The 11493-nt window shown below is 36.3% G+C and overlaps 1 protein-coding gene across 4 annotated transcripts in view; it reads right to left on the bottom strand.

Annotated features, from left to right (window-relative positions):
• Positions 1–483: 483 nt before the first annotated feature.
• Positions 484–11493, bottom strand: part of CARNMT1 (carnosine N-methyltransferase 1) — a 45723-nt gene continuing 34713 nt past the window's right edge. For all 4 annotated transcript variants that reach the window (XM_007969523.3, XM_037998497.2, XM_037998495.2 and 1 more), the window contains exons 7-8: positions 4347–4450; positions 484–3296 (exon numbers count right to left, since the gene is read on the bottom strand). In XM_007969523.3, the coding sequence (XP_007967714.2) occupies positions 3195–3296; positions 4347–4450 (206 nt within the window). In that variant the 3' untranslated portion in view covers positions 484–3194. The remainder of the gene's footprint in view (positions 3297–4346; positions 4451–11493) is intronic.

Raw genomic sequence — 11493 nt, 5'->3', positions numbered from 1 at the left:
CATACACACAAAAATATATATAAAAGCTCATATGACCTAATAAACTATCTGAAATAGATGGTATCAATCCTTTCTTACAGATGAGGAAACAAGCCAAGAGTGGCTTGCCTGAGATCACAATCATTCAGGAAAATGAACCCAGAAGATCTAAGTGCTCATCCCACTAATGACTGGTCCTGTAACTGTCTTCTACCAGTTCCTTTTATAGAATTCTTTTTCTATTATTTAACAAAACTGAAAATCAAGATTATTCCTTTTCCTCAGTGGATTCTAACTTTACTACGGTGAACCTGAATGAAACAAAGTGAAAATAATTAGTATAAGGCCTGGTATATTATAAGACCAAGTATTCATATGACTGACTTTCTAGAAGCATATAAAAACAGGCTAATCCAAGAGTTCAAAAGTATATATGCTCAACTCATTAAAATCCCCACATCTATGGTTACACTAACTTAGATAAAAACAACCAAGCAACTATCGTTTCGTAGCAATTGGCAGACTTTAATATTCAAGAAAAATTAATTTCATCATACACATTAAAAATATAGGAAATTTCATGCAGACATGAAGCTTCCAATTCAGCTTTTGTGGCAACTTTTAGAATGAGAGTTACATATAAATACAGTACATTTTACAGTTACCAAACTTCATAATTTTATACTGTGATTTATACAGCTTCTCCTTATATTGTACATATTCCACCTTGCTCACTTGATTAGCATACCCTATATCTGCACTGCTTCAGAATATGGAAATTAAAGGAAAAAACACAAGCACAATGGACTATCTCCTCGCATTTCACAAAGTAAATGAAAATGTATGTGTATACAGCTAATTTAAGAAAAACATTTTAAACTTTAAGGCTTACATACTTTAGTAGCTAGGACTAAAATTAAGAAATACAAAGTTAAATAAATCCTCCAGTGATACTTCTATTACTGATTGATACCACATTTTCAAGTTTAGAATATATTAACTGCAAAAGCTGTAAGAAAAAAAGTGATGCAAATTTGTATAGAACATTTAAAAAACAATATTCATGATACAAGGGATAAATTAACAAATGAAGTAACTGATTTCAGAATTAACTAAAACATATGCTATAATTTAGAAATGTAACATTATTAAAGAAAACCTAATAGGAAAAAAATTAATAAAGCCAACCTACCAGTGTCAACCTGTTTTTGCCTGGGACAAAAACAAAGATCATTTGTTTTGATACAAGTTGTAAAAAAGTGAATACTAGTCAGTGAATAAAAAGCATGTCTAAGTCATTCAAAAACAGCATGCATTCCTTTCTGTTCAATTGATTTTTAAAAAATACTTATGTACTTCGCAAGTTTTCTTCTTTAAAAACAATAGTTTGAGTTTTTTTCTTCCTTGCCACTAAATTCAAACATTCATGTAAGTAATAAGAATATCCACCAAATGAACATCTGCTGAGTACTGAGGGACACAAAAAAGAGATATCTTTAAAAAAAAAAAGTAACAGTTTTCCCAATTTTGACATGTTAAATCAACTACATGAAACCCTCTATTGCATAGTGAGAGTAAAGGTCACAAAAGTCCCATCACTGTACACGGAAAAGGTCCCCCCAACTAGTAAGATGCCAAATAGGGTAGTGACTCCCTAGCCTAAGTGACAACAAAGGTCTAAACATTTACAAGTAAGTTTTCCTATTAAAACATGACTTTTATGCGACCAGCACATTACTGAGATTAAATCCATCTAATTTAAATTGCCACAGAGGTCATTTAAAGCAATCACAATCATCTGTGAAAATATTCAAGAAGAGTTCTTCCTTTTCTCCAAGAAAAGGCTAAAACATTAGTCATCTCTACTTTCCAAGCTACTGGAAACAGAATAACATACATTAAAAAATACAAAGGAAAACTCCCTCCAATAAAGATCTGCTAGAGGTAGAAATTTAAAGCAGCATATATTGTTTAAGCTCCATCTATCAGGGAACAAAATTGGCATTAATCTGAAATTACATGATGGCTGCTGCTTACAATATTGAAGACACAGACCATGGGCAGTAATTTATCCCTGAATTTCATAATCAAAATTCCCCACATTAATACTATTATGACAGTTTTTCCTAGTATATAATTGTTTTAATGAAAAAAGTGCTTGCTTTCATAATCCAGATAATCTAAAGAAAAGACATTATTGTAAACATCACACTGTCAAACTCTGTATTCATTTAGAGTCTGAAAATCATATATTTCAAATGGGTAAATTTTATTCTTATTTTCTCTGTTTCCTAGCACTACTTTTAATAAAGGCTTTTTATTTCTCACTTTGAATGTTGAGATCCATGATGAGTATGCTTTCATAAAGTGTTCAGTTTATTGTGGCCAAAAGACTTTGATAATTTCTCAGTTACTTGAATATATTTTACCGGCCTGTGATGCTATTAAATTTAACATTTCATAAAAAAGAAATGTTTGATGCTTCTTTAAGTTCATCTGAGCTAGAAAATACAAAATTAAAATTAATCTGAATGATAGAAGAATAGACACAGGCCAGGCGCGGTGGTACATGCCTATAGTCCTAGCTACTCGGGAGGCTAAGGCAGGAAGATCGCTTGAGTCCAGGAGTTTGAGGTTACAGTGAGCTATGATCGTGCCACTGCACTCCAGCCTGGGAGACAGAGCAGGATCTTGTCTCTGAAGAAAAAAAAAAAAAGACACATTTTACGCATAGTTTTCTTAGATTGAAAGTGAACAAAGTCCCAACTCCAGATGTTGAATATGACTGAGGATCCTTAGACTCTTCTAAAAGTTACATGTGCAATGCATACAAAACAACAAAAAAAGGAAGATTATTATGGATTTCAATACTATTAGTCATTAATACGGCAGACTTGCAATGGACAGCATCATGAAGACACTGGAGATTAGGTTTTTTTCCTACTGAAACACAATCTGGGCTTCAAGGAAAAAGTATACTTCAAGACATTTCCTCCATTTTTACTTGTGTAGTACAAATCTGCATGGCATAGTATATTTCTGAAAAAGCAATAGACATATTAAGAAAATAGACACTATTTCTAAATTTTGTTAGGAATAAGAAGGCACCACTGATTTGAGGTTGTGTCCTGTCATCACTGATAGTTGATTTTGAGTCGTTTATTTCAGCATTTGTTCTTACTAAACTTTTTTCCAGGTGTTATCACTTGAGACCATTATTGTGGCTTACGGACCACAAACAAGACACATTCATAGTAGTATTTCATCATAGAGAGATCATTCACAGTATATGTTGACAATACAGATTCTTTTTCCACCTGCAATGCAAACAATAATCATAATACTGACTATGACAGTCATGATGACCACACCACTAACAAATTCTGAGCACATACGTATCAGTGGCAGGCACTATTTTAAGCATATTCATTTATTACATACAACTACCCCCATAAGAGAGGTACTATTAATATTAGTAGTCTCACTTTACAAAGAACAGTCACACTAATAAGTGACGGAACTGAGATTCAAACTCAGGCAGTCTTGAACTTTGAACTACTATAATATATTGCTTCTCATCATTCTTAAAAACAAATGTATTGTTTCTAAAATGGAAGGCTTCTAAATAAATGAACTGAAACACAATAGCCAAAATATCACAAAACTTTATAGTAATGCACATAATTAAAGATGAAGCAGTACACAAGGACAAGGATATATTGTGAATATCCCTCTTATACTTGCCCTCCCACCCCTTTTTGTTTTCCCCAGAGCCTACTCTACTTTCTATCTATAAGTGAGAGTCTGTAAGAACAGTATTATAATGATCAGCTACCATTTACTGAAAGGCTATTTCACCAGAAATTATAGTTTTCCCTTTATGTACACGTTATCCCAAATCCTTATAATTCTGGAAGCTAAGTAACACAGGTCAAGCATCCTTAATCTGAAAATCTGAAACGCTCCAAAACCCAAAATGTTCTGAGCACCTACATAATGCCACAAGTGACAAATTCCACATCTGACTTCATGTGCAGGTGGTCAAAATTTTAAAATATTGTATAAAATTACCTTTGGGCTATGCTTATAAGGCATATATAAAACATAAATGAATTTCATATTTAGACTTCAGTCCCCTCCCAAGATATGTCATTATGTATATGCATATATTGCAAAATTGGAAAAAAATCCAAAATCCAACACATTTCTGGTCCCAAGCATTTTGAGTAAGGGGTATGCAACCTGTATTATCTTCCCTTTATAGATAAGAAAACAGAATTCAAATAGTCACTAACAGCCATGATATCAACACTTCTGTCAAGGTGCTTTGGGAGTTAAACTTTGGCAATATTTTATTCCATTCTTACCTCTACCTTGAATCCATACTGCAGAACAACGTTTTTTATATCCTCATAGCTCAATTCTATGGAAAGTTCATTTGCCAGATTTTCAAAGTGGTACAGCAGAGGACCTATGGTTTAAAGATACTGTGAATTACTTGAATATAAACACACACTCATAGCTGTGTTACACTGAATTTCAAGTTGAATAAGTTAGGTACTGGATAAGACAAACATAAAAAGTCTGGGCATTTGAAAATTTGGCCTAGTATCTGACACCATCAAGAGATGGGCCTACACTCATGAGGAGTGAGTCCCTCTGGTCTACCTGCCTTGCACTGTGATTCACACCACAGGCCTTCACCTTTAACTTTCAAGTTACTGAAGGAGTAGATGAATCAGATAATGCTAAGTCCTCAAATTCCAAATGTATTCTGCAATTATAATTCCATAAGTAAATGCCAAACTGCAGTTACCAACTGTGTATCATATGAAAACAAAGAAGGAGCCTCAAGTTAACCCAGGTAGTAAAAGGTGGACAGAAGTTATAGAGAAGGTTTGCTCAAAGAAGGAAGTAACACTAGAGCTGGCTTTTTTTTTTAAAGTGCACTGTTCATATCACACCTCTAACATCTAGTAATTGTGTGCCTGTGGGCAATTCACTAACTCTGCTTCATCTATAATATACTTTTTATTTTTATTTTATTTATTTATTTATCTTTAGATAGAATCTCACTCTGTTGCCCAGGCTGGGTGGGGTACAGTGGCACGATCTGGGCTTACTGCAACCTCCACCTCCCAGGTTCAAGCGATTTTCCTGCCTCCGCCTCCTGAATAGCTGGAATTACAGGGACCTGTCTTCACGCCAGGCTGATTTTTATATTTTTAGTAAAGACAGGGTTTCACCATGTTGGCCGGGCTGCTTGAACTCCTGACTTCAAGTGATCCACCAGCCTTGGCCTCCCAAAGTGTTGCAATTACAGGCGTGAGCCACCGTGTGTGCCCTGTAATATGACTTTAAGGTGAGATAATATGTATTACACCTGTCATAAACAAGGCAGTAAGTAAATGACAGGTATTATACTATTTCTATGACATCCTCCCTTTACTATTTGCTCATTCCATTCCATACATTCAAGAAACGAACATACGATTTAAAAGCATGATTTTCAAATCTTTCAATCTATCATTTTGCCCAATATATCAGCCTCATCCAGGAACCATAACACACAGTTATATATACCTCAGGCTAATCTAGACAATCTTCTCTTTACTTTTCATTGGGTTAATTAAAAATCCTGCAACCAGCTCTCTATTCCTACTCCTCATACAATGTGCTAATCATGGAAGATAAAAGTATTTAATAACAAGACAAAGTTTCTGCTACCAAGAGGCTTACGATTCTGTGGATCACAGTTAGGGTAAAAAAGTTTTTCTTTCTCTCTCCTTTCTCTATCCTACATAACTGACTAGAAAAAATGACCATGAATATAATGTATATGTTAGTGCTACTTTCAAAAGATAACAATTATGTAACAGGACAGATGGCAAATAATGGAGGCTTTGTGTCCCACTTACAGTGTCTAGCATATATTCTTATTTGTGTTCTTCCCCATTACCCTTTAAGAATGTAAAAGATACTTGTAGTGGTAGGGTCATACAAAAATAGGCTGCAGGCCACATTTGGTCTATGGGCTATAGTTTGCCAACCCCTGACTAAATGTACGAATATTTAAGGTTTTCCCATACATTATTTTATAAGATGTTACTGTTTTTCCAGAAGAAAGTCATACCATTTTACATCCCCAGTAGCAGAACAAGAGCATATCCCATCTCACTGTACTTACCTAAGCTTTAAGTAAGCAAATTTTAAAACTTAGTGAATATGATAGGTGAAAAATGGTAGCACATTTATATTGATTTATTTGACTAACAGTGAGAATGAACATTTTTTTTCTGTATATAGGCTGTTTACATTTATTCTTTTTTTTTTTTACTGAGTGTTGAAGTCTTGCTGTGTCACCCAGGTTGAAGTGCAATGGCATAAGCATAGTTCACTACAGCCTTGAATTTCTGGGCTCCAGTGATCCTCCCACCTCAGCTCCCAAGTAGCTGGGACTACAGGCACATGCCACTACACCTGGCTAAGTTTTAAACATTTTTTTAGAGATGAGGGGTCTTGCTGTGTTGCCCAGCCTGGTCTAGAAATCCTGGCCTCAATCGGTCTGCCTGGCTTGACCTCAGGAGCTGTCAGGATTACAGGCATGAGCTATGTCATCCAGTTTGTTTGTTTTCTTTTTTTAATAACTTCCATATTTATGTTGTACGCCTATTTCATTGCTGGGTAGTTTTCTCTGTTTTCCCCCTCTAAAGAATTTTTTTAATCTAAAAATATAGTTTACTGTTGATATGGTTTGGCTTTGTGCCTCCACCCAAATCTCATCTCCAATTGTAATCCCACGTGGAAGGAGGGACTTGGTGGGAGGGGACTGGATCATGGGGGCAGTTCCCCCCAAGCTGTTCTCATGATACTGAGTTCTCACAAGATCTGATGCTTTAAAAGTGGCAGTTCCTCCCATACCCTCTTTCCCCTGCCACCTTGTGAAGAAGGTGCCTGCTTCCCCTTCTGCCATGATTGTAAGTTTCCTGAGACCTCCCCAGCAATATGGACTTGTGAGTCAATTAAATCTCTTTTATTTGTAAATTACCCAGTCTCAGGTAGTATCTTTATAGCAGTGTGGAAACAAATTAACACAACTGTTAAAGAAATGAAAATATATAAAGAACTTTTGCTTCCTGTAAAGGCAGGTAGGTTAGGTTATTCAGACCGACATTCCTATTGCAAACAATGAAAGTTGGTGCATTAAACTTATTTTAAAAACTTAAGTTAGGTTGGGAAGTTAGTAAGAAATTACCAGGAACCTAGAGGTACACCTAGATGCCATTTTTACCCTGAGAATATTTCACTACCAAGAAGAAACTGATCTGCAATTTGATAAACTCTTTGGACCAAGGGGACATAAGACAAAGTCCTGGGCCTGCTCCAGGTAGAGAGTCTGAAAGATCACTTGACATTATGACAGGAACAGTAGGGGCTCTCTTTATCTTTTTCCCCCTATTAATTCTTGTGCCCTCATTTGATTTTTTTCCTTTTTTTTTTTTTTTCTATTGGTCTATCTTTAAAGTGAGAGTAAGAAATAATAAACTTACTTCTATCCTTTAACCCCATGAGACTGCATGAAAGTTGATCTAGTGCTTACTAAAGGGACAAGGTGGTTGTACATCATGGTTTAATCCTAGGGTAGATTTATAGCCTAATTTAATATAACATGGGTGGTCCAATAAACCTCAAGTTCTAATTTAGTTTAAAACAGTTCTGGTCTGACAATGCTCTCATCTCCTGGTAGAAGCAAATGCAAATTCCTTTGGGGAAAAACACTTCAACCCAGGCCTTAAGAAATCCAAAGTGTGATTTCTCAAGAACAATCCCCAATAAACCACTCAAAGTCAACAGCACAGAGAAACAAGGAATCATGAACAAGAACCAAGAAAAGCAAGAGAAAGCAGAAAATTACCCGCAAAGACTTGAGATGTTAGAATTATCAGAAATAATATGCTCAGTATTTTCAAATAAAAGACTATTGGTCAGAAGAAACTATCCAGAGTGCAGCATGGTGAGAAAGATAGCAAGAGAAGTGGTTAAGATACAGGAACGCTACCATGAGAAGTTCTAAAATATATTTGATTACATTTCCAGAAGAAACAGAGAAAAAGAATGAGGCAGTATGTGAAGAAATAATGGCTATTGTTACATATTTTAAGGCTAAATGTACGATTGGTAAGAGGGGACTCCCCCCGCAAAGCTGAGAATTTTTCACAACTGATAAGGTCAATTCACAGACTGAAGAAGCCTAATAAACTGTGCACAGTATTAAAAAGAAAACTCCACACCTAGATGTAATATTATACCTGCTAAAAACTACAAAGTAAAAAATCTTAAAAAAACAGAATACCTTCAGGGGAGCAACATTTTAAAAAGCTGAATTCTCAACAGCAAAGATAGAAGCTAGAGGTGACTGGGTGTGATATATTCTAAGTGTTGAAAGCTACCTGCCACCTTAGTATTTTATACTGAGTGTTGAATTGGAACTAAGGTTATCAGTATGAACTTACGATTTTGTCTGTCTGTGTGTATGTATGTATGTGTGTGTGTGTTTAGTTTTTCTTAAGGCCCTCCTTTGATGATTTTTACAAACACATATATACATATGATTTTTACAGACAGACATATCCATATATTTCCTACGCTGTTTGCCAAAAAGGCCTAGATACAATACCACTCCAGTGGCAGAAATTAGATTTTCCACTTCTACAAACCATTCCCCATTAAAAGGAACCAGGAATCCTTAGAAACAATGGCTGGTCAGAGAAAGTACAAGATGGGCCTGGAATATCTGGTTGTTTCACAAAAGAGGTACAAAACAGTGACAGGGTTTATGAAAGAACAAGAACTAGCTTAAAGGTGGCCAAACCACTTGCCAAATCTGTGACAAGTGGATTTAAACCATTTACAAACCTGTAAGGCTCTAAAAGTTCTGGTTAAGAGATAAAGATTGTTTGACTGGATAATAAAAATGTACTGTATGCTGTTTGTAAGAGACACACCTAAAACATAAAGATTGCCACAAAAAGTCTGAAAAATCTAAAAAGTTAGGCATAAAGATTTTAAGAGACAGAAAAAGATACAAGAAACAACTATTAATTTTAAAATAAGCTCATATAGCAATATTGACACGTCCACTCCAAGAAACATGACTTGCATCTGTGCAAAACATCTGGAATTTAAACCTAAGTTTTTTTTTTTTTTTTTTTCAGATGGAGTTTCACTCTGTCGCCAGTCTGGAGTGCAGTGGCCCAATCTCAGCTCACTGCAACCTCCACCTCCTGAGTTCAAGCAATTCTCCTGCCTCAGCCTCCCAAGTAGCTGGGACTACAGGTATGCACCACCACACCCAGCTAATTTTTGTATTTTTAGTAGAGACTGGGTTTCACCGTGTTGGCCAGGATGGTCTCAATCTCTTGACCTCGTGATCCGCCTGCCTCAGCCTCCCAAAGTGCTGGGATTACAGGTGTGAGCCACCACTCCCGGCCAAACCTCGGTAAGTTTTATAAGCAGGGTAGGGGTTGGAGATAGCTTGGACTGATGGTCACTGCTTGAGCATTTTCCAAAGTTTTCCATTAATCCCCTTCTTTTCTGCCCTACATTTTGCCTCCATTCTACACGAGGACATGCTCTCCTAAATCTTGCTCCTTTCCTATTTACTTTTTCTAGGGAATTAAACTTCTGGTCTCCCACCTGAGCATGGAGTGGAAATGGGCATATAAGGTAGGCATCTTGATTATAGAGGAGTCAACTGTTCTCTATATACAGATTTTCAACTTAGGTTTTTCCATACAGCACCTCATTTTCCAGAGTTATTCAGGTAAGGTGGCTCTCACATGTTTTTCTTCGCAAAACTTACCTATCTACCCCAACTTCTAAAAATTGGTACATTGTTTTGTCCCCCAATAACATGCCTGCCATTCTTTGTCCATGTGTTTTATACATTTTTATAATTTTACTACTCCTATAATGAGGAAAGGCTGTATGTGTTAAGTCATCTACCTTTTAAAGGGAATCTCATGTTGTAAAAAATTCTAGGCCGGGCACAGTGGCTCACGCTTGTAATCCCAGCACTTTGGGAGGCTGAGGCGGGTGGATCACCTGAGGTCGGGAGTTCAAGACCAGCCTGGCCAATGTGGTGAAACCCCATCTCCACTTAGAATACAAAAAATAGCCAGGTGTAGTGGCGCACACCTGTAACCCTAGCTACTTGAGAGGCTGAGGCATGAGAATCGCTTGAATTCAGGAGACAGAGGTTGCAGTGAGCTGAGATGGTACCACTGCACTCCAGCCTGGGCGACAGAGTGAGATTCCGTTTCAAAAAAAAAAAAAAATTCTGTAGCTTCATAATGCTCTAAAATCTGATAAGACCTGTCTTTCAATACACTTTACGAAGATATCCTTTGGTACTTTTACCAGATGTAGTTACATTTTAATTCTTCAGATATAGTCAGATTCATTTTATTAAATTCTTCCAGATGTAGCTAAATGCCTGCCCTCCACTACCTGACTCCCAAATTTATCAATGCATACATACACACACACTCTCTTTTTAGAAGAAATTATAAATAAATGTGTTTAAGGAGTGCTGGTCAGGATGAAAAACTGAAAAAGGGAATTCACAGGCATTCTTCTGTTCTTTGCCTAAATCATAGCCTTACCCAAAGGACATACGCGTAACAGTCTCCTTCGAAGGCTTACTAGCTTTCCTTAAACTGGATAGTGTTAAAGAGTCCATCACATCCTCCTTAATTAAAGCATTTTGTAAATTAATGATCCCCCCCAATCTGATTTCATGCAATTTGGGCAACATTTTCATATATAATTTTACCTCTAATGTCATTTGTTCCAGAATGGCTGGCCATTACATTTCCCATTATATATGAATATACTGACGTTCTAATCTACATAAGCATGGTTAGGGTAAAACCATCCCCAAGAGGTTGATCTCTCAGTTTACAGAGTAACTTAAGCCTCCAGGTCTATACAATTAAAGCCAAAACCATAAGAATGTTATGAATTTACCAATATAGATGGCACTTCATCATGTCTTCGGGACATCTGAGTATGTTCCCTTTTTCAAATTTTGAAACAATACATTCACACATACATGTAACAGTCATTAATATCCACTGTTTGCCAGGCTTTGTACCAGGTGACTAGGAAGCATTAGATCTTTGCCCTTATGGAGCTTAGAGACTAGCAGTGAAAACAAAAGCATATGAGTGCTAACACCAAACTGAAATATATGCTACAGCAGAGTCTCTTAGAACATAAGAAATACAGAATACTTAACCCAACCCAAAAGGATCACCTGAGCTAAGTGTTTAAGAACACACAGGGACTAGCCAAGGGAAAACAGAAGAGAAAGAAAGGGTTAAATCAAAGGACTGGCACTTAAGGTCAGAGAAGGGGTGATAAAAAACAAAAAAGAAGAAGCTGAGACACGAGACAAAATAAATATCATAAGGGCATTGTACATAATCCTGAAGAGTTTAGGTTTTCCAGAAA

The sequence above is a fragment of the Chlorocebus sabaeus genome, chromosome 12, assembly GCF_047675955.1.
Source record: "Chlorocebus sabaeus isolate Y175 chromosome 12, mChlSab1.0.hap1, whole genome shotgun sequence".
Lineage (NCBI taxonomy): Eukaryota > Metazoa > Chordata > Mammalia > Primates > Cercopithecidae > Chlorocebus > Chlorocebus sabaeus.
This window is presented reverse-complemented; position numbering and strand designations above follow the sequence as displayed.